Raw genomic sequence first — 22284 nt, forward strand, 5'->3', positions numbered from 1 at the left:
TCCCATGAACTCTCCTTCTGGATGATTCCAAGTTTTTCTTAAAGGCCACCCCAATACTCCTGATCCAGGAAGCATCTCTTGCTTTCCCTTTCCTTGGCACCTGTTAGAATGGTTGCAGTGAGATCAAGTGTTGATGCCTGCCTCTCTGTTTCCATGATCATTAAGCAGGTCTGCAGAAGCAGGCTTATGCCTGACACTCCTTCCCAAAGACTAGCCCCTCAACATGGGCCTTGAACCTAGCTAGGCTGGAGCAGGTCTCACCAACTAACTAATGGCTATGGGCTTTGTGGGACTTCTCCTTTAGGCCGTGTGATGCAGTGAGGGGAAACTTGGAGGGTGTCACACTGATATTGAAATAACCCTGGTGAAGGATGTGTGAGCTGGACAGGAAGGAACTTCCAAGTGAAACAGTCATACAGGCAAATATTCTCAGGAAGATGCCTTTGTGATTGCTGAGAGGCCAGGGGGCCCCAAGGGATGGGTCATACCTTGGCCCTCACAGGCTGTGTTTTTCATCCAGGCAGACAGGCTATGCTGAGCAACAAGTGGCTGCATGTCTTGATGGTTGATGGGCAGGTTGTCTCTAATGCATCCAAATCTCAGCATGGGTTCTCAATCCTTTTCCAGGAATAACTGCCGCAGGGAAAAGTAGCACAAACCTTTCAGAAGGCCCATGGTCAAAGGCTATATCTCACCATGTCTACACCCTGTGAGCACAAGAAACCACTAAACCCACTGTAATGGTTAACTTTTTGTCAATTAACACAGCTGGAATCATCTGGGGAGAGAGAAAGTTTCAGCTGAGAAACTGCATCTATCAGACTGTCCACTTGCAAAATCTGTGGGAGCATCTTCTTCACTGATGATTGATGGGCAGGTGGTCCTAAGGTGTAGAAGAATGTTAGCTGAGGAAGCCAGTAAGCAGTGTTCCTCCGCTTCAGTTCTAGCCCCCGGATCCCAGCTTATGCTCCTACTCTAACTATCATTCATGATGAAGCTATGACTGTCGCCTATAAGCTGAAGTACACCCCTTCCTCCTCAAGTTGCTTTTGGTTCATGGTATTTTATCACAGCAATAGAAAAACTAATACACCCATTTCCCAGTGAATTCAAATGTCTCTGGCCATAGTGTCAAGAACAAGGGTGGGAAATGGCCAGGGTAGACTTGGCAAGCAAAGTGAGGCTTTCAGTTTTCCTGGCAAAAGAAAACAGCACTATAGACTAGGGTCAGACAATGGCCATGGAGAAGGGCAAGGAATATGAAGACAGGAAGACACAGTGCTCTATATATAGAGGGCATGGGAGACTATGTGGCCCAGGGAGGCAAGAGAGTAAAGCAGGTTGGGCTCCAGGTGCCATGCCTACTGTTGGTCCTAGATCCTGGGAACACAGCCCCCGTACACTGTTTGTTCTTGGGTTCTCTGTACCCCCTAACAAACATCCATACCGCTAAAGAGGGATCACACACTAAAGAATAGAGGGAGATGGGGAAATGGCTCAGTTCATGAAGTGTTTACCATAAAAGCAAAAGGACCTGAGCTCCATGCCCAGAACTTATATGAAAAAGCTGGGAATTGCAAGTAGATGGTTGGAATCACATCACTGGGAAAGTGGGCCCTCCACCTTGCTGGCCAGCCAGCCTGGCCTAATTGATGAGCTGGAGGCCAATAAGAGACCCTGTCTCAAACAAAGGTGATGGATGATGTTTCTGATATAGACAGTACCCAAGTGTCATCTGTCCTCCACATACAGGAACATGTATACACACATCTTTAAAAAGAAATGGAGGAAGTAATGAGTTAGTAAGGTGATGAGCAGCCAAATGAACGGACATGAATGACAGAGTGAGGAGGAAACACATTCCCATCTGGGTCTACCTCAGAGTGATCTCTCATTTCACTTTAGTAAGTCAGAGGACTCTTCTTTCCCAGAGCCTCTGTCCGCCTAGGCTGGGACAGAGAATGATGGGTGGTGAAGGAGGTAAGAAAGAGGGGTGAGAAAGGGAGGAAGATGATGGGGGTTCTGTGGGAGTTTCCCATTTTTTTCTCACTGTGCCCGACATAGCCTTCATCTGCTTCCTTCTCAAAGACCCAAGATTTGTCATCAGAGATAGGAGAATTTGGGATCCATAAACAGTCCATTGGGTTGTTTAAATGGTAGTGGAAGCATTAGGCAGCCAAACAGAACATAAGGCTGGAGCCCTCAGACTCTGGCTGTGTGTGATTTGCTATTGAGGAAGGACAGAGCCATGGAGGCAATAGTGCCACATATAGGACTGAGCAGGAGTGAGCAGCACCCTGGCCCATGTGTGGTCACTGTCCGTAGTGCTGAAGGCCACCAGGTGCTGCAAGAAGTGGTTGATGGTGTTCTAGAGATCAGTGTTCTGAAAACTCTTCCCCACCTATTAGCATAAAGGATACGCCCAAGGCCAAATAAAAGTGTTCGAGAAGGACCAGACTCACCCATGACTCAGCTCCCAGAGGGCTCGATAGGTAATCCCCAATGCCTCAGAATCCCTGCCGGCTCTGGCAATGCAGATGGGTACCTCCTACGGGCTCTGGGATATTAGAACTCCAAAGATGGGTGGCAGCAAAGTTAGGCCCAGTTGTCTGTTTGCCTTTCTGGTCATGCCTGTGACTGCTGTTGTCTCATCCTTTCTGCCCCTCCCCCAGCCACCTTTCTAGCCACTGCATACAGGGTATGCACATTGCAGCCTGGGTATCAAAGGGTTTACACATCAGCTATGGAAAGTGTTTACATTTTCTTTTTGCATCTGTATGCGCATGTGCATATATACATACATGTATAAAGTGCTCACAGTTATAATCCAGAGCTGGGAATATAAACATGCACCACAAAAAACTGTTTCGTTTTGGTGTGCGTGTATGCATGTGTGTGGGGGGCATGCATGTGTGTGCGTGTTTGTGTATGTGTTTTTTGTGTTTTTTAATGTGGGTTCTGGGACTCAAACTAAAGTTCCTCAGCTTGTAAAACAAGCACTTTACTAACTGACCTAGCTATTCAGCCTTGCTTTCTTTTTTCCTCATTCATTCACTCATTTATTCATTTGAGACAGGGTTGCTCATAGCCCAGACTGGCCCCAAACTTCCTACATAGCTGAGAATGGTTTGAATTTGTGATCCATTTGTTTCAACCTCTAGAAGCTGGTTTTACCGGGCTGGGTCACCATGTCCAGGTTAAAGTATTATTTGTAAAGATTTATTACAATTTGCCAGGTGGTGGTGACGCCGCTTTTAATCCCAGCACTCAAGAAGCAGAGGCAAGGGGATCTCTATGAATTCAAGGTCAGCCTGCTCTGCATAGCGAGTTCCAGTACAGTTAGGGCTGTTACATGAAGAAACACTGTCCTGTAAAATCAAAAGATAAATTATTATTACAACTTTATTACTTAAAAACTTGCAGATTGAAAAAAATCACACAGTGAAATTAACCAGATCTTAAGTTGCTACTGCTTAGTGAATTGTACAGATGGAACAACCATTCCGGAGCTGTTAAGTTTCATGCTGGATTTTACACTTTTACCATAATATATATATTTTATGCATTTACTCACCATCAACCCACCAATTCATGACAGAGTTGAAACTAAAAAAAATTATCTTTATATCCTTTCATAACCCGTGTCCATTTACATTCAGTTCTTTATCACTTCATATTTAATATACATTTTCTCCTGTCTACGTTCTATACTGCACCCACATGTACATATATATATATGTGTGTGTGTATATATATTATAGGTTAAGATCCACATATGAGGAAGAACATGCAGTTTTTTCTCAGATTGTATGACCTTGATTAATATTCTATATTCTAAGTCCATCCATTTTTCCTATAAATTTTGTGATTTCATTTTTCTTTATAGCTGATTATGTAATAAAGCTGTAATACTCTTTTATATATGTAACAGATTTTCATTATCCAGTCATCTGTTAAAGGACAGTTAGGTTGGTTCCGTTTCCTTTCTACAATGAATAAAGCAGCGATAAACGTGGGAGTGTACATGTCCTTAGGTAAACATCCAGAGGTGACATAGCAGGGTCATACATTTGCTTGTCTAGTCACTTTGAAAGAGTCCTGAGTGACTGTGTGTTTATGGGGGCAGGGCATGTGCATGCAGCACAGCACACTACCCACATGGAAGTCAGAAGAAACTTGTGTGATTCTCTCCTACAGGGTGAGGCTATGGCTGGTCTATCTGCCTCTCCTATCCCTGGGCTTGGATTCTCAGCTGCAAAAATTCCTGAGCGTGAAAGCATAGGGGCCAGAACCCAACCTCAAAAAGCAGGGGTTCAGACAATTTGAACCTCCATCACACGACATGAAACCAACACAATTAGTACCTTTGTCCTCTCACCAGTGAACCCAATTGCTGGAATTTTCTTCTGAGAGTTAGGCTTCACTCTATCCAGACTCACTGGAGACAGGCACCCCATTTCAAGCTGCTGCTATTGCTAGGTCCCTGATATCTAAGTCAGAGTCCCAAGCTTTTCTCCAGGTGAATGTTTAGGTTTTGGAGGGCCACACAGTCTCTGTTGATACCACAGGACTGTGCTCTAGAGGGGTGAGAGCAACAGGGAGCACAGACATTGCCTGACGGTCTATTATTGTCAGTCTGTACTTGGCTGCAGGCTACAGAAAGTGCCTTCCTCTAGGAGGATGCATGAAGATAGGGGGTCATGCTTTTCCTAAGTCAGACAGAAGCCAGTCCCTGGCTGTCACACACCCTTTCCTCAAAAAGGATAGAGCAATTAGAACATTCTGACCTGAGCGTGAAGATGGGGTTGGGGGGTGCTTAGAGCTAAACACAGGGTAAAAGCTGAGGCTCTGGTATTTGCTGAAGGGCCTGGAAACAGTGATACTGTAACAGGAAAGCTGTGACATGCTCGTGCCACTGTTCTTGAGGAGAAAGAGACCCCCATGCAGGGGCTGCATGTACTCATTGGTTAGGGACATACGCTTGTGGGAGCAGAAGATACTTTGAAGAGATTGTCTTGAGAGTCACTGTCTTGAGAGAGCATGCCTCAGTAGTTCATGAACTGGTTTGGAAGGCCAGACAAAGGGGCCATGGGAAGGCATTGAATCATCATTTGAAGTGGATATGCAGCTGAGAGCAGAGAGCGGGAAAAGATAATGAATGATCCCTTTTAGCAGAATCATGGGACCATTCATTAAGTACCAGTATGGGGAAGGTGTGCTTTGGAAATTGCGGAGTCCTCTTTGGGTCAAGGAAGAGACTCAGTTATGCACACAGACTTTGAGAAGGTCGTACTGGAGGAAGTGTCAGGGACCTAGGAGATGAAGGTACGGCAGAAGGTCAGGGTCAGAGAAAGATGATGAAGTAAGAGAGTTTGGGGGAGTGGAAGTAAAGTGATGAGAGGGCTCACAGAAGGTCTCAGTCGTGCAAAGAGTGAGCAGTTGTGGTTACAGCATCATCACCTAGTGTCTTAGTCACTGTTCTCTTGCTGTGAAGAAACACCAAGGCCAAGGCAATTTCCTTTCCTAATAAAGGACAACATTTAATTGGGGGTGCGCTTACAGTTTCAGAGGTTTAGTTCATTATCATCATGGTGGGGAGCATGGCCGCTTGAGAGTTATATTGAGAGAGAGAGAGAGAGAGAGAGAGAGAGAGAGAGAGAGAGAGAGAGATGTTGTTGAAACCTCAAGATCCACTCCCAGTGGCAGATTCAATGTAATCCTTGTAATCCTTTCAGTTTCACTCCCTGGTGACCAAACACTCAAATATATGAGCCTATGGGGGCCATTCGTATCCAAACCACCACATTCTACTCCTTGGCCCCAATAGACTTGTAACTAAATCATGATGAAAAATGCATTCAGACCAGTTTCAAAAGTTCTCATAGTCTATCACAGTCTCAATACTGTTTAAAGGTACAAAGTTTAAAGTTTTTCTGAGACTCATGGCAATCTCTTAACTGTTACCACCTGTAATATTAAAGTAAAAAAGCAGATCACATAACTCCAATGGCACAGAATATACATTACCATTCCAAAAGGGGGAAAGGGAGCATAGTGAGGAAATACTGGACCCTAGCAAAACCAGAGTGCAGCAGGACAAAGTTGAAATTCTGTATCTTCATTTCTGATGTCAAAGTGCTCTTCAGATCTTCATGTCTTTTCATCTTTGTTGACAGAAACACACCTCTTTCTCTTGGGCTGGTTCCACTCCCTGTCAGCAGCTTTCCTTGGCAGGTATCCCATGGCTCTGCCATCTCCAAGGGCTTGGGGTCCCCAAAAAAATCTAGGCTTTACCTTCACAGATTCACACAATGGTCTCTCTGGGCCTCCATGCAGGGACACCCCTGGCCTCAGTGGCTTTCCTTAGCCTCAGACAGAGACAGCACAACCCCTTTTCTATATCCTTGACTCTAAAGTGAGAACCTCTGGGCCAAAGTTGCCAAGTTCTGCAGCTTGATGGGGCTGGAACGTGGCCCCTCTTTTAACTGCATTTGCATCAGCTTCTGTTGTTGATGGTTTCCTTCATTGCCTAAGTTTGTCTTTAATTTCTTTTCACAAGTTGGAAGCTTAGCTGAGTGGGGTCTTGCCCTGAGATCACCACTTGCTTTACTCCATTTCACACCAGGGTTTTCTTCAAACTTTTTTAAATTTCCTTGAGCATAGGACTTGGCTCCAACATTACCCTTCCTGGTGCCCTTTTTCTCCTCATACTGCACATTTTGTATTTCTCTTTATTTGACTTGCTCCTTTTATTTATAGGTCTGTATAAGAATGATTTCTAATAATCACAGAATATAGTCAATACTAGGCTTCCTTGAAATCTTCTCTGCCAATGTCATTATTCTAAAACTCTTCAATTTAGCTTCAAGCATATTTTTAGACAAAAAAAACTTTAGGGCAAAAACTATCCACATTCTTTACCAAAATATTACAAGAATTGTCTCTATGTCAGCTGCTAATATTCCTGCCCGCTAAAATCCCTTGAGTTGGGCCATCATAATTTACATTGCTCTCAGCACCACTGTCTTGCATGCTCCTATTAGTATGTCCCAATAATCCCCACTTAAAGCATTCAACTGCTTTCCTAATCCAAAGTCCACATGTCAACAAGCAGCATGGCCAAGCCTGTCACAGCAATACTCTGCTCCCTGGTACCAACTTCTGTCTTAGTGTTCTGTTGCTGTGAAGAGACACCATGACCAAGACAATTTTTATAAAAGAAAGCATTGAATTGGTGGCTTGCTTACAGTTTCAGAAATTTAATTCATTATCATGGCAAGAAGCATTGGTGGTAAGCAGACAGGCATGGTACTGGAAAAGTAGTTGGGAAATATATCCTGATACAGGGAGAAGGAGAGGGAGAGAGAGTGTGAGGTGTGAGGGAGGGAGGAGAGAGAAAAAGAAAGAGAGAGAGAAAGAGCACGCAGGGCATAGCATGTGGCTTTTGTAACCTCAAAGCCTATCCTTAGTGATATACTTTCTCTAACAATGTCATGCTTACTCCAACAATGCCACACCTCCCAATTCCTGTAATTCTTTCAAAAAGTTCCACTCTCTGGTGACCAAGCTTTCAAATATATGAGCCAGGGGGAGAGCATTTCTTATCCAAACTACCACACCCAGTTCTAACTGGTCACCAGGCCTCTCCTTAAATGTGGGCTCTCATAACTGCTTCCACTTTGTATCTTGGTGTAGAATTTGCTGAGTTCAACAGACTGATGGCCTGGATTTGGGTTAATTGGTTGATTAGATAAAATTTAAAGGACTGCAAAGAAAAGCAAAATAAACAGCTGAACTAAAACTGAGAATCCAGATGCCAACCTCAAACTTTCCAATGTGCAGCCTCCCATGGCTACAGGGCCTTTGCACTTGTGATTCTTTCAGCCCAGAGCACCAGGCAATGTTCATTCTCTGAACATCTTCGGGAGCCTCCACAAGCCCCTTATGACTTCATCTCCTTCCTCACTGTATCCCCTAGCCCACTGAGCTGTCAACTTCTGAGAATAGGACACTCTTCCTGCGTCATTCCCCACTTTGCAGGTTTCTGGAACCACAGTGGGTGTGCTTGCAGTGAGTCGGAACTCTAGACCACACATAAAGGAGTGACAGCAGCTCTCCATTCATACTTACTGAGTTTCCAATGGCTATGGGAAAACAGCAACAAGTTCCTGGACACTGCACAGTGACCATGATAGGCTGTGGTGGTTTGAATGAAAACGGCCCAATATTTAAGCTTGGTCCCCATTTGGTTGAACTGTTTGAGAAGGATTAGGAAATATGGCCTTGTTGGAGGAGGTGTGTCATGGGAAAGGGGGAGGGGGATGTGAAGTTTTAAAAGACTTAAGCCAACCCCAGTGACTCTCTCTGTGTGCCCTGTTGTGTCTCCAGATGTGAGCTCTCAGCTACTGCTCAGTGCCATGCCTGCCTCCTGCTGCCATGCCCTGTGCCATGATGATCATGGACTCTAACCCTCTAAAGCTCTTAGCCCCAAATAAATTCTGTAAGTTGCCTCGGTCATGATGTTATCAAAGCAATTGAAAAATAATTAAAATGTAGGTCATGTGATCAGGGGCCAGCGACACAAAGTAAGCTACTCCAAGAACAGAAGGATGGTGATAGGGCTTAATGGCAGAGCAAGAGTGCTGATGTTGAGAGAGATATGATGGCGGTCTGGTGGTCCAGACCACATAAAGTCAGAAAAACAGAGAGGACTTGCTTTGGTGTATAAGAGCCATGGGAAGGTACTAAGCACAAGGGCATGGGACTGAATGTGGTATGGGAATGTAGGATGATGAGGGAGAGTGACGTTGGAAACAGGTCCTCACATGTGTTTATGGTCTCCACCCTGTGTGCATGTCAGACGCTACTTAATGTGGGGAAGCTGGTGATGGGAATTCCCTGGCCTTGGTCTCCTGACTCCCTTATCACCTACCTATCCCTCTTAAGATAAATCCTCTTGGGGGTGCACTTTCTAAACATAAACCAGTTTATCCAGTCCCCACCTTTGCCACACTGGGGCCACTCTCTCCTTGTCCCCTTCTTCAAAAATAGCCTATACTACAGAGCTCAGAGAAGTCACTCAAACTAGCCTGTCTCCAGTCTGAACCCCTTCACCATTTCTTCCTCCAGGGCATGGTGAAAGCTCTTGCGCTAGGTACCTCATTCTCTTACATAGACTCCGGTGCTTTGTGAAGTCCTATGAGGTGCTACCCCTTCCTGGAACTGTGAGTAGAAAACTGCTCTCCAGGTCATTTCCCTGTGTTATGCCTACACTCCTCCAACCATACACCCATCGTCAAGCCTTTTGCAGACACTGGGGAGTGAACAGACAAGGAGTCAATGGACAGTATGCTCTCACCCATCGTTCACAGCACAATGCAGTCCTATGCCACTGAGATTAGCAATTTCCCCCAGTACATTCTGCCATGACTATTCCCAAGCACTCAAGAGTTGAAGAGCCAGCAAGAACTTTCAAGGGAAGACGGAACACTTGGAAGTCAAGAACACCATGTCCAAAAAGGACAGTTCAGACTGACCTGACTGAGAACTAGCTCTGAATCTTTCCCTGAATGGAGCACAGTCAGTTTTCTAATTAAGTGTTTCAACTTGTCAGCTTGGCAGGGAGCATGACAGTTCCAGAGGCTTCTCTCAAGAGATAATCCAGTTATACTACGATATTGCAGCCTATCACCCCCCCCCCCAGTTATTTAATTAGGAACTGCAGGTGTTAGCAGGAAAAGAAGCAGTGTGGCTTATTTCAAAACAAGCTCCATCTCTGGGGGAGCCTGGGGTGTAGCATGGGAGGAGGAAGCAGCTACTGCCCCAGAAGATGTTGGATGCCCTGTGCTGTAGGTGCTGTGTTAGAGGCACTAGCTTTCACCAGTGGGCCTTCTGCAGAGAGCCAGGATAAGGTTGGGAAAGGATTTGGGTTCCATTGTCATCACCCCAGGTAGTGCAGTCTATAGAGTATCCTGTCCCAAGGGAAGGACAAAGAAAAGTCCCCAAAAAGCCTTCCAGGACAGCCAGGATGAGAAGGAAGCAATGAAAGGAAGTGTGCACTTCCCTAATGTCTATCCAGGGCAGACAGTTCCTCCCAGGCTGTGCCAGAAAATTCCTCTGCTTCATAGCCCTGCCCATCAGTAACTGTCCTCACTTCTACCAGATGCCACATTAAAACAGGCAAAGGGAAGTTGGGGAACCAAAGGAAGACTAGAGATAATACACATTGCCCATGGAAGATGTGTTTTTTTTCTCATCACAACTTGACTCGGGGTAGGGGGCAGGCTGTCTTTGACGCCTTTCTTCCCAGCTACAAGCCTGCTGGGGAGGCGGTGGCTTTCAATGGTTAGATCTAAAGTATTCTTCAAAGACCCATGTGTTAAAAGCTGGGTTGTGAGCCTAAAGTGCTACTGGGATTGGTGGATACTAGAGAAGGCAAGGCCTGTTGAAGACAAACAACAGAGATGCCCCTGGAGTAGGCACTGGACCCTAGCTCCACATTTCCCTCTCTGTCTTCCAGGAGATGAGCAGTCTCCTAGATCACAGACTCACACCATGACACACTATGCTGCCACCGGCTCAAAGCAACAGGGCCAGGTGATCTTGGACTGAGGCCTCTGAAACCTTGAGCCACATTAAATCCTTTTTAGGTTACTCACCCCAGGCATTTGTCACAGCCACAGAAAGCTGGCAAATGCAGTGATCTAAGGGAGAATTGGAGACTGCTAATGAGGATCACCAGGTGTCCTTTCTCACTCCTAACTGCTTCCTGACACAGCTCCCATTGTGTGAGAGTCTATCATCCTGGTGGATGTGTACATGATCCATCATTCCTGATCAGCTAAAAAACATAGGTCAGAAGGCACTGCTCACTAGGTAATGCCGGCACAGGGCTGATGGGAATCCACATCGACTCTGGGGCTCTCTGGTGGGGAACAGTGGCAGGTCAGAGAGAAATGTAAGAGTGAGAGCAGATTTCAGAATAGGAACAGTTGGACCAGTATAGAGGTACAGGCAGCCTCAATGCCTATACTCACCCCCAAGATGATGCTGTGAGAAGATTCCAATGTATCCGTTGAGATTCAAGACAAACTGTTAGCTGCAAGCCCTTGTAAAATCAAAAAGAAAATCATATATTTTCTAGATACAGTCAAACCTCACTGAGGTAAGAATATCCCATCTCTGCTCCTCACCAGGCAAGTCCCATAGGCGCTGTCCAATTTGGGCATAAGTAATATTGCCTGTATATCCTACTAGCAAGGAGTCAGAACAGTATCCACAGTGCAGGGACAGAGGATGAAATGCATTCAGGCTCATCTAATTGCCATGTAGATGCATACACTTCGAGCAACTTTGCTGAGGCCCATAGATATTCACAAACCACACTATATGCAGCCCTTCCAGATCAGAGATGGGGACAGCCACTGTGTCCCAAGATTTCACTGCAGTATTACTTAAATGGCATCAAATCACATTGTTTTCAATGCCCTATGCATAGGAATCAGCAGAGCAAAGTAGGATCCCTCCAAGAAATATCACAGCAGGAGTTTTGAGGTCAAGGAAAAGCAGCTGGCCCTTGTCCAGACCAGCCTCGAACTCCAGATCCTGTTGCTTTCCGAGTTCTGCTGTTAGAAGCAGGAGACACCATGTCTGACTTGCAGTGAGGCCTTCTATGAGTCTGAACAGACTTCCTGATTCTCAAGCATGGCTACCCTTTTCCTACCTTCTCAGTGAAAAGCATGATGCTCTCCTCATCCTTCAGATCAGAAAGCTAACTGTCCCTGGTCCTTTTTATTCCCTCACCCAAGTCAGCACTTGGCCAGCTGCTCCTGTAGGGCCTGCCTTCCTTTGTAAGTCTCTAGTGTCACCTCTCCTTCAGTCTTCTAGGAGTTCCCACAGTCTTACAGTGCTAGCTGCCGACCACAGTAGGGCCAGATGCTGGAGTGAAGTGTGGCCTGAGAATGAGAATAGCTTTAATCACCTTTCAGGAGTACCAGCTTCATTATTATAAGAAATGGAATTCATCAAGGACCACTACTACTATCTCCACATTCCAGGAGGCCAGAGAAGAGGAAGTGTTCCAGTTCTATGACTTCTCATCTCCAGCAGACCTCATCTCAGGGGCCTTTCAGCTTGCGCCCTTGGCACGGGATGCTTTGCAAGGCTGAGCACCATGCCAATGCCCTCATGACTGGAATCCCACTATCTGCACACCTCTTTCCAGCACTAGATGGAAACCTCTGGTCCAGACATGCCATGCACATGAAACTCTGGACTTCCTGCCTGGTTCATCCTGCAGTTGTTTGAGTCTATGCCCGCTGATTCCCAACACTAGCATGTCGGGATCTTGGGAACTCAGCATTCTCTGTTTTGCAACTTAAAATGCAGGAGGCATGTAGAGTGGATTTTCTCAAGACTTTGAAACATGCAGGACATTTTCACCCTGCAGTGCCACAGCTCCACAAGCTGATTCCTCCTATCTAACACTCTGTGTCCTTTCATTAACTCTGCCCTCTCTAGGTCTCCTCCCTCCCCAGTCCTGACCAGCATCTTCTGCTGTTCATTTCTAGCTCAGCCTCCTCAGGTTAAGGCACAGGATTTCTTCCTGAAGGGACAGACACTTTGCATGATAGCTATCCCAAAGTATGTAGGCATATCTATACAACATGTGTGTCCCATAAATCATTCAAATGACTGCCAATCAAAATGACCTTAAGTTGGGCAGTGTAATCCCAGCGCTCAGGAGGCAGAGGTAGATAGATCTCTGTGAATTTGAGGTCAGCCTGGTCTACAAAGCAAGTTCCTGTTCCACAGAGAAACCTTGCCTCGAAAAACTTTTAAAAAAAGACCTTAAAGACAGCTCCCAGGAGGCAGAGGCAGGCAACTCTAAATTTAAGGACAGCCTAGTCTACAGGTTGAGTTCCATGAGCACACCTCACCAGCTGCAGCACTCAGGAGAACAGGCACTGCCTTGCCTGGGCAGCACAGTAGAGTTGACCCTGTGGACAGGAGAGGGCTGAGCCAGCCCTGAGGGTATGAGAGGAGCAAATCTGGTACTGCCTCCCTCGTCTGCAGTGTGGTAGTGGGAGCAAAAGAAAGATACCTCCACCAGCTATACCTTCAGCCTATAACCTCCACCAGCTGAAGAAGGAGCTGACCCTCCCCTTTACCAGCTGCAACACTTGGGAAAGTGGGTCCTGCACCTCATCTGTGCAGCACAATGGAGCTGACCCTGTTGGTGAAGGTGCAGGTAAGCTGGCCCTGAGGGTATGAGAGTGGGATTGCTGACCTTGTTTGCCATATGGTAGTGAGGGCAGGGAAAGATGCCCACCTCCTCTTGCCTCTGCCACCTGTGGTGGGCAAGGGAGCTGAACTCAGGAAAGTGGGCCCTGCCCCTCTCCTGGGCAACACAGTTAGAGCTGAACCTACCAACAGGGGTATGGGGGAACTAGCCCTGAGAATGTGAGTGTGGGAAATATGGCCCAGCTCCTCATCTGCCATATGGTGCTGTGGGTGTGGGAAAGATGCCCCCCACTACCTGTGATGGATGGGGGAGCTGGCTCTGAGGTCATAAGAGCAGGAGAGCTGTCCCTGCCCCTCATCAGCTGCAGTACTTGGGAGAGGGCCCCTGTATCTCACCTGAGCAACACAGTAGAGCTGGCCCTGATGGTCCAGGAGGGTGTGAAAGCAGGAGAACTGACCCCCTCTTGCTCATTGCTATAAGGAGTGAACTAGTTGGGGCAGTGCTGGAGAGCTCACCCTAGTGGTGAGGATGGGGGAGAGCCGGTGAGATGACCAACCCTGTTAACTACCCTGGCGCAGAACCAGAGTTATGAGTTGACCCACCCCATCTATATGATGTGCAGGATCATGTGAAGTGGCCAGTCCTGTAGTCCCAAAGCTGAGGGACCGCCACGACACAAGGCAACAGCAGAATATCCAAGAGGAGTCCCAGTGAGAGCCCAGCATCAATAGTATAGCAGAAACCAGCAGCCTTAAACCAGACCAATGACTCTGCAATGAACCCATGCAAGTAAAGCTAAACGTACAAATGGGCTTACTGCGTGACTCACTGTGTCACACATTATAGCTCCATGATGAGACTTTTCCTTTTTTCCTTTTTTTCTCTTAAATTTCATTTTATTTGGGGGTGGGGCTTCAAGGGCAGAGGGTGGATTAGAGGGGATGGGGAAATGAATGGGATCGAGACACATGATGTGAAAGTCACAAAGAATGAAAAGAAAATAAAAAATGACCTTTATAAAACGTGCAGTTACGATGCAGAAGTGCAGCTGATCACCTGCCTATCTCACTTGTCTTGATGCTTACTGAAGCAATCTTGTTCCCTAGTCTAGGGTGTTACTTTCAAGCTAGAAGGCAGTAGCATAATCTTAGCACATGAGCGGCAGTTCTCATGGTCACCCGCTTCACCTCCAGTGAGGCTAGTCTAGCTACTCCCTGTGTGTCAAGCTGGAGCATGAGGTATGCGGCCTTCATCCAATTTCCTATTTTGGAGAGGTCCCTGGATCCTCCAGGGGGTATAACTATGTCATTCATGACAACCATGATTATGGGTTTGGGGTAGCTGGAGAGCACCTTGATGGAGTGACTAGGTAAACACCTGAGCTCTAGTGTCTATGATGTGCTATGACCATGGGGGTCTCTGCGTGGGGCCCAAGACTAAGAATTGATGGTACAGTTGGTGACGTGTAGTGTTACACTCTGTACTGAAGACTTGTTGCTGATCCCTTGAAATTGGCTAGACTCTGTCACTATGAAGTAAATTGGAGGGTTCCTAGATACGTTCTTCAATACCAGAGCAGCTTATACCTGGATAGACACTTGGTGTCCAGGCCAAAGTCACTGGCCTTGGCACTGCCTCCAGCAATCAAGATGGTGTTGCTGGATTTCAGAAATACAGTAACTATTGACAATCTGCCTGAAAACCCTCCAGAAGCCCCCTGTAAACTTGTGTGGCCTTCCTGACCTGTGTGCTTCATCAACACTGACTACATTATCACTAGCCACGTTATTGAGGTTAGATAAATAAGAGAGAAAAAGGGAAAAGCAATAAACTGATGGAGGAGGGTCTATGTGTTACTTTCATTGGTTAATAAAGAAACTGCCTTGGCCCTGATAGAACAGAAAGTTAGGTAGACGGAGTAGACAGAACAGAATGCAGGGAAGAAGCAGATTCAGGCAGTCGCCATAGCTCTCCTCTCTGAGATGGATGCAGGTTAAGAATATTCCCGGTAAGACATCACCTCATGGTGCTACACTCATTAGAAATGGGTTAATCAAGATGTGAGAGTTAGCCAGTAAGAGGCTAGAGCTAATGGGCCAAGCAGTGTTTAAAAGAATACAGTTTTCGTGTAATTATTTTGGGTAAAGCTAGTTGTGCAGGAGTTGGGCGGTGGGAAATGGCCCGCAAGTTCCTTCTAAAATAAACAAATTAAAAGCTAAAAGAAAAAATTAAGGAAAAAAAACTAAAAATAAAACCCAAAGTCCCAATCTAGCAAACAAGAAAGGTAGCCTAAGTCCCACTCTATAGACTGAAATTCAGCCTGGCCTGCCTCTTACATACATGGTTTATAATCCCCTGGATGGCTCCTTCTGGATGCAAAGCAGAAAACAGACCAATCATAGCTTGGTATTTCCTGCAATGGTTATCTTCACTTAGGCTACAAGAACCCTTTCAACTATAATAACGATGATGATGATGATGATGATGATGATGATGATGATGATGATGATGATGATAGACCATGGAAGCTTTCACATCAGTGGATCATGGAGACTGATATTTACTTGTTAAGTAGGAGGGAAGAATGGTGGTGTATAAGAGCAGTGTTCCATGTTTTTGAAGTTATACTGAAGAGTAGTGACCACTGAATGTTAAGTGTATCCTTGTAGGAACCACAAAGAAATAGCTATAAAACACACCTAAAATGAAAAGGGCAGGAACTGAATGTACCATTACAAAAATGAGCTGAACAAAGGAAATAAGCCTGAAAAAAGGAGTAAAGACATAGAAAACAAGGAATGAATGGCAGAAGTCTTACTTACCAGGAATTGATTTAAGTTGAAACAGATTTCACACTCTACTCAAAAGATGGGCATGTGCTAGAGAGATGGCTCATTGATTGAGAGCACATACTGATCTTCCAAGAGGAACTAGGGTTGGTTATCAGAATTCAAATCACCTATAAGTCCAGCTCCAGGGAGATCCAATGTCTCTGGCCTCTGTAGGCACCTGCACATGTGTACATCTCTGCTCACACACACATAATTAAAAAAAAACTAAAGCAACAACAAAAGACAGTCAGGATGAATAGGAAGAAGTATTTGGCTGACTGTTTAGAAATACCACCTACCAAAGAATATCCAGCCTGAGTAGGATCTCAGGAAACATGTCCTGGGCAAAGGGAATGACAAGGACAGAGGTCCTGGGCATCCATGGGCTCAGAGCAAGAAGGCCAGAAGGCCAAAGTGTGATGGCCAAATGGAAAGCTCAAAGACACTCTGGGAATGTAACATTTCTTTTTCTGTGTGAAAAGGGGGAACTGAGACTCAGGGAAATGGAGCCATTCCTTATGGGCAATGTTGACCATGCTCTCACACATATGGATACAGAGTCCTCATGTACTCAGACCTGATCCTGGGTCATCACCTTCTAAGTACATACTCAAAATGAGAACTACAATTCAGAGATAGTCTTATTAGGCAGACTTAGTAACCTAGTCAAATCCCCACTGAGTCTAACAGTACTCCTCCCATATCCCCAGTCTCTCTGGACCATCTCCTAAGCAGACACTCGCTTCTTCTAAACACATAGGTAGCTTTTTGCCTAATTTGAATTTGACTTGAATCTGATTCCTATACCATGTTTCTACTTGTGTAAGGAATGAAACAATGGGTAGCTCCAGAATCACACAGAACACATACATACCCTGTGTTGTACTTCAGGGTTGGTGTTCCTGTAGCATTTCTTACTAGTTGAAACATTCCCTCCTGGAGTGATGAGAGAGCCTACCCAGTACGGCTGCCTGTAAGTTGTGCAGAGAGCTCCAGGGATATAGCTTTCACAAGCTGTCATCCACACTGGGGTGATTAAGCTGCCCAAGTATCACCCTGTAGGTAAAACTAGGAAACTCAACCCTTAGCTAGAATAGACCTGGATGGAAATTTGTTTCGCTGTCATTGGTGTCCTCTCTGGAGTGAACAGGTATTTTTGCTTGTTTTGTTTTTCATGTCTCTTCAGGAAAAATCGGAAAACCCAGTTGGAGATCTACAATGTTCTGGCCTTACATCACTCTAGGTACAGCTGAAAGAAGCATTAATGAACTAGAAGGCTATCCTGAGAAAATCAGCAAGATATGGTACTAAAAATCTAGAAGACAGAAAGCAAAAAGCTCTGAAATCAAGAATGTCCCCAGAAACCTCAATCAGAATTCCAGAGTAGGAGTAGGATGCATGGTGGATAGGCAAATAGAAACTCTCCAAGCTGTGATTCCAAGACAACATGGGCTCCCTCAGAAACTGTTTGGACATTCAAAGAGTTGTGCCAGCAAAGACTAATATGGAAAGGAGAAGAAAAGGAGAAAGTAACAGAGTCACTGAACATGGTGCATACTGTCTGCTTCCCACACCCCTACTTTTTTTTTCCTTAAACTAGTCCCCTGACTTTGAGGAAGAAACCTTTGCTCCCATGGAGCACACACACAATATATCTTCCATGGCCTTGATGAGAATAAGGCATGCATACAGTATGTGCGCAATAAAGACATTTTACCCCAAGACAGGGTTTCTCTGTAGCTTTGGAGCCTGTCCTGGAACTCCCTCTGTAGACCAGGCTAGCCTAGAACTTACAGAGATCTGCCTGTCTCTACTTCCCAAGTGCTGGGATTAAAGGTGTGCACCACCACCACCCAGCCAATAAAGACTACTTAATGGGTGTGAACTCTGAGATTTGTTCAGTGTCAGACCCAAGCTAACAAAGAAGTTAGGAGGAGAAAAACATATACAAATTCAGAAATGTCTGACCCCAGTTCATGTACCGATTCCACAACGCTAAGCCATGTCTGTGCATACCATGTTTTAGTTTCTGTCTGAAATGCATCCTGAAAGCTTATGTTTCAGGTTTGGTCCCAACATAGCAGTCAGGGTTCGGAGACTGGGCCTTTGGAACGTATGATGGATAGTTTTATATCAACTTGACACAAGTTCATTTGAAAGGAGGGAACCTCAATTAAGAAAATGCCTCCACAAAACTGGGCTGTAAGTAAACCTGTAGAGCATTTTCTTAATTAGTGATAGATAAGGGAAGGCCCAGCCCACTGTTGGTGGCTCCAGCCCTGGGCAATGGTCCTGGGTTCTATAAGAAAGCAGGCTAACCAAGGCTTGTGGAACAAGCCAGTAAGCAGCACCCCTCCATGGCCTCTGCACCATCTCCTGCCTCCAGGTTCCTGTCCTGTTTGAGTTCCTGTGCTGACTTCCTTTGATGTTGAATAGGGATATAGACATATAAGTCAAATGACCCATTTCCTCCCCAAATTGTTTTTGGTCGTGGTGTTTCACCACAGCAATAGTAATTGTAACTAAGAGAGAAGGTGATTAGATCATAAAGGCAGTGGCCTCATCAATGGAGTAATCCATTTATAAATTCATAAGTTAATGGGCTACTGAGAGGTGGTAGAACCTTTAGGAGGTGGGGTCTAATTGAAGGAAGTATGTCACCCCAACCTGCCCTTGAGTGGTGAGTTCTCCCCACCATGTGCACTGCCTTAATGGTCTGTTTGGTCAGAGGCTCAAAGGGATGAGGTCATATACCACAAATTACAGCCCTTGAAACCACAAACCAAACCAAACCTTTCCCACTTCTTAATTCCTTTTCTCGGGTATTTTGCCACAGTGGAAATGACTAAACATACATCCCAAAGCCGCTGGCTCAGCCTTCATTTGGGCACTATGGGCAAGGCTGCAGGAAAATCTCCTGCCTCTCACTCGGGTCTCCAAAGCCAAAAGCATGGTTTTGTTTACCTGTCATGGCAAACACTCCTGAACAGTTTAGCGGTTCTCATATGTCCTCATGAGGAAAATACATGTACAGGGATTGGAGAAAAGAGCCTAGATAATTTAAAAGGCCATCTTGTGTATGGCTAGAGCAAGGGACATGTTCACCATACCCAGATCCATTTTGTCTAATTGCTTTAACTAATGCAAAGCCCAGATTCTCCAGGAATAGCCCACTTAGTCCCCAGCGGAGCAATCCCCAGCCTGATCCCAACCTCGAGTTGCTTGATGTTGACTTTGGAAAACATGTCACAGTTCAGAGACCCAAAGAAGAGGGACAGGCTGCATGGAACCACCTTATTCAATATTTTCCTGTCAGAAGCAGATTTTCCACCCATCCATGAGCTCATGCTTATGAAGTGGACACGTGGTCAGCCCTGGACAGTGCCTGCGATGGAATGATGCAGTCATCCCCTCAAGAGGCAGTCTCTTAGATTATTCAGGCGTTTGTTGATACAAATTTCTGCATCCCATTAGGCACCCCCCAGCCTTGGGAGCCTGAATTTTCAGTAAGCACAATGGGCCCCACTGCTATGCAAAGACTTTGCAGTGAGACATGCAGGTTCTGCATTTGAAGGCTGTAGTATTTGAGATGAGCTGTGTGGCATTCATTGCCCTCAACTTTCCTGAGCTGAGGGAACAGAACCATCACAGATGTCTCAAGGGTGGGTTGGGCTGTGCAATAAGGTAGGTGGGTTGTGCAGATGAGGCACATCCCTCATTGAATGTTATTTAGTCCTCTTACTGAGCACAGATAGCAAAGTTCATCTCAAGGGTTTGACAAACAGCCAGTAAAAGAAAAGGTGCAAGGTTGACCTATGGAAAGTGTTTGCATTTTAAACAGCCTCGGCCTTCTTTCCCAGCCTGCCTGCATCTCTCCATTCCTCTAGAATCCAAATTCTACAAACCTCTTTCCTCCCAAGCCACCCTCCCTCCGATAAAAAAAAACATTAGAGGATTCAAATTCAGGGCCTCCAGAGCTCTCTCTAAATGGAATCATAAGTAGACACATGGTCCCAGGAACAATGACCAAAGTCCTGCGTTTGCAAAATTGTTCAGGAAAAAAAAAATGAGTCATTTCATTTGTGGAAAATGAATACATCTGATCTTGCAACGATTTTGCCTGGGGAAAAGCGGTGCACATGAATTCCCAAACATGCTCGTGCCCAAAACAGCTCCCTTTTAAAGAGGCTGAGAGAATCTGCCAGAAGGCGCAGTTTGCGTCACAGGAATTCAGGAAGAGTACCCCCACAGAGTAGGGCCCCAGAGAGGATGAGGTATCCTGGCTCAGGGTATGTGACCTTCACTCTGAGCAAAGACAGCTAGTTCTTGGCGTCCGGTGCATCTGCCTTAAGCTACGGGCACCCTGAGCAGGTAGTATGCAGCTTCTTATGATTCATAGGAGAAGCCCACACCCCAGACATCAATCAGTCCCAACTTCGAAGTCAAAAAATGCACTTACTGGGTTCTTTCCCCCTTAGACTGTTCTTTATTTTTAGCTAATTATTTGAGTGAATAGTATAGAATATGGTTCGTGCAGAAGGATTGTTATATACATGCCAAGGAGGTCCCTGCCCCTGGCTGCCAATGAGGTCTCTTGCTAGTGTCCTTATTTCGTTCCACCTCTTTTATCATCTCACTCACACCCACTCTTTCTTGTGGAAAAGGAGACACAGGTGCATGGGTCCCTCACCTGCCATCTCCCTAACCACTTACTCCTCCTAAACTCCCCCCCCCCACTACAAGAGTTTCCTTATTCTTCTCACAAGAGGCCCACTTTAGCTGCTTCACTGACTGTCCCATCAAGTTCTAGACACCCACTGATCCCTCCTTTCACCTCCTGGCCAGCCTCTGTCACCTAGGATATCAGCCCTCTTTGATGTCAGCTCCCTCTGGTGCCAGCCTGGATATCGTGCTGTCTGTCCCAAGATATCCCATCCACTACTGCATGCGACCCTTTCAGAACTCTCCTTTTGGCCCTTCTCAGGGTACCTCTGCTTCCTAATGGATGGTTCAGGAGCTCTAGAATCAGGTCTTTCATTCCATGCAGACTCTCTTCCTAGCTGTTGGACATCTGCGCAGGAGAGCCAGTCACTCTGCCCTCTATCCCCCTTCATCAGGGTGCCTGGAGAATCCTTCAACACTGACACCCAGATCCACCCAGCTGGACCTAGAACTATACACCAGCCATCTGTATTAGGGGTCCAAAGAGTTCATAGCCCACAGGCTCTTTAGCTGCCTCTTTGCCTTTCCCTCCCTATTATGATGGTCCCTATGACCCTCTTGCTTCCCTGATTCCTGTGCTGAAACCTGACAGAGGCAGAGGCAATGACATGCAGAGCTTCTGCTCAGCCTTGCCCCTCCCTTTGGCCCAGTCATTGTTCCCATGCAGAGAGCACACCATGTCCATCTATATGCTCATTAGGTGGGACAGAGGGGGACAGAATGTCCCTGTGTTCCCTGCCCCATGGAGATGCACCTATGTGGCAGTCAAGAGGTGAGTCTGTACCACACCAAACACCTTAGGGATTTATCACATTGTGCCCTACCCAGTCCCAGCAGTGACAGCACAAACTAGTCACAGATTAAGCACAATAGGACACTAGCAGCCTTATCAAGGAGAAACAACCAATACAGGTATTCCAGAACTTACCCTAAACCAGGAAAGGCTTGCACCATAAATGCAAGTGTGTATGCTCCTACACAACATGCTGGGGCCCCTGAGACAGCAGGCCAGGGCCAGAGCAGAGTTCAGGGGGACAGAGAAACCCACAGGGAAGAGATCAAAGCACATGGCTTCTGAAGGCCACTCCTGAGACAGACACACAGAAAAGGTAGATGAAACACATACCTGATACTGCGGGAGCTTTCTTCTTCGGACCTGCAATGAAAAGAGCACACATTAGATACCACACCCTCCACTCAAGGGACCTGTAGGACACTACCTGCAGGGACACACAGGCTCCTCAGCTATTCCCAAGTCCCACTCCCAGACTGCTGACTGCTAACAGTCCCAGCCCCAGAACGACTTGGCTATTTGAAATGAGTCCACCTCGTAAGCCATGACCCCCAGAACACTTGTGGCTTCATTTTCTTTATTACTCAGACCCATGTCATCTTGGGAGTTGGTGGCAAACCCATAAGATGATCTTGTTGTTCAGAAATGCTGCACAGGGAGCAAACCAGAAGCTAAATAAATGAATGAGTAAAGAA

General features: G+C 46.0%; 1 protein-coding gene across 4 annotated transcripts in view; it reads right to left on the reverse strand.

Moving 5' to 3' along the window:
- Iqsec1 (IQ motif and Sec7 domain ArfGEF 1) overlaps positions 1 to 22284 on the reverse strand; it is a 336298-nt gene that overhangs the window by 198678 nt on the left and 115336 nt on the right. For 3 of the 4 annotated variants that reach the window (XM_050160328.1, XM_050160330.1, XM_050160334.1), the window contains exon 2: positions 21923 to 21952. The exons of the other annotated variant lie outside the window; for it this stretch is intronic. In XM_050160328.1, coding sequence (XP_050016285.1) covers positions 21923 to 21952 — 30 coding nt within the window. The remainder of the gene's footprint in view (positions 1 to 21922; positions 21953 to 22284) is intronic. 4 annotated transcript variants of the gene reach the window in all.

The sequence above is a fragment of the Alexandromys fortis genome, unplaced genomic scaffold (genome assembly GCF_014885135.2).
Source record: "Alexandromys fortis isolate MF-2015 unplaced genomic scaffold, M_Fortis_MF-2015_v1.1 scaffold_111, whole genome shotgun sequence".
Lineage (NCBI taxonomy): Eukaryota > Metazoa > Chordata > Mammalia > Rodentia > Cricetidae > Alexandromys > Alexandromys fortis.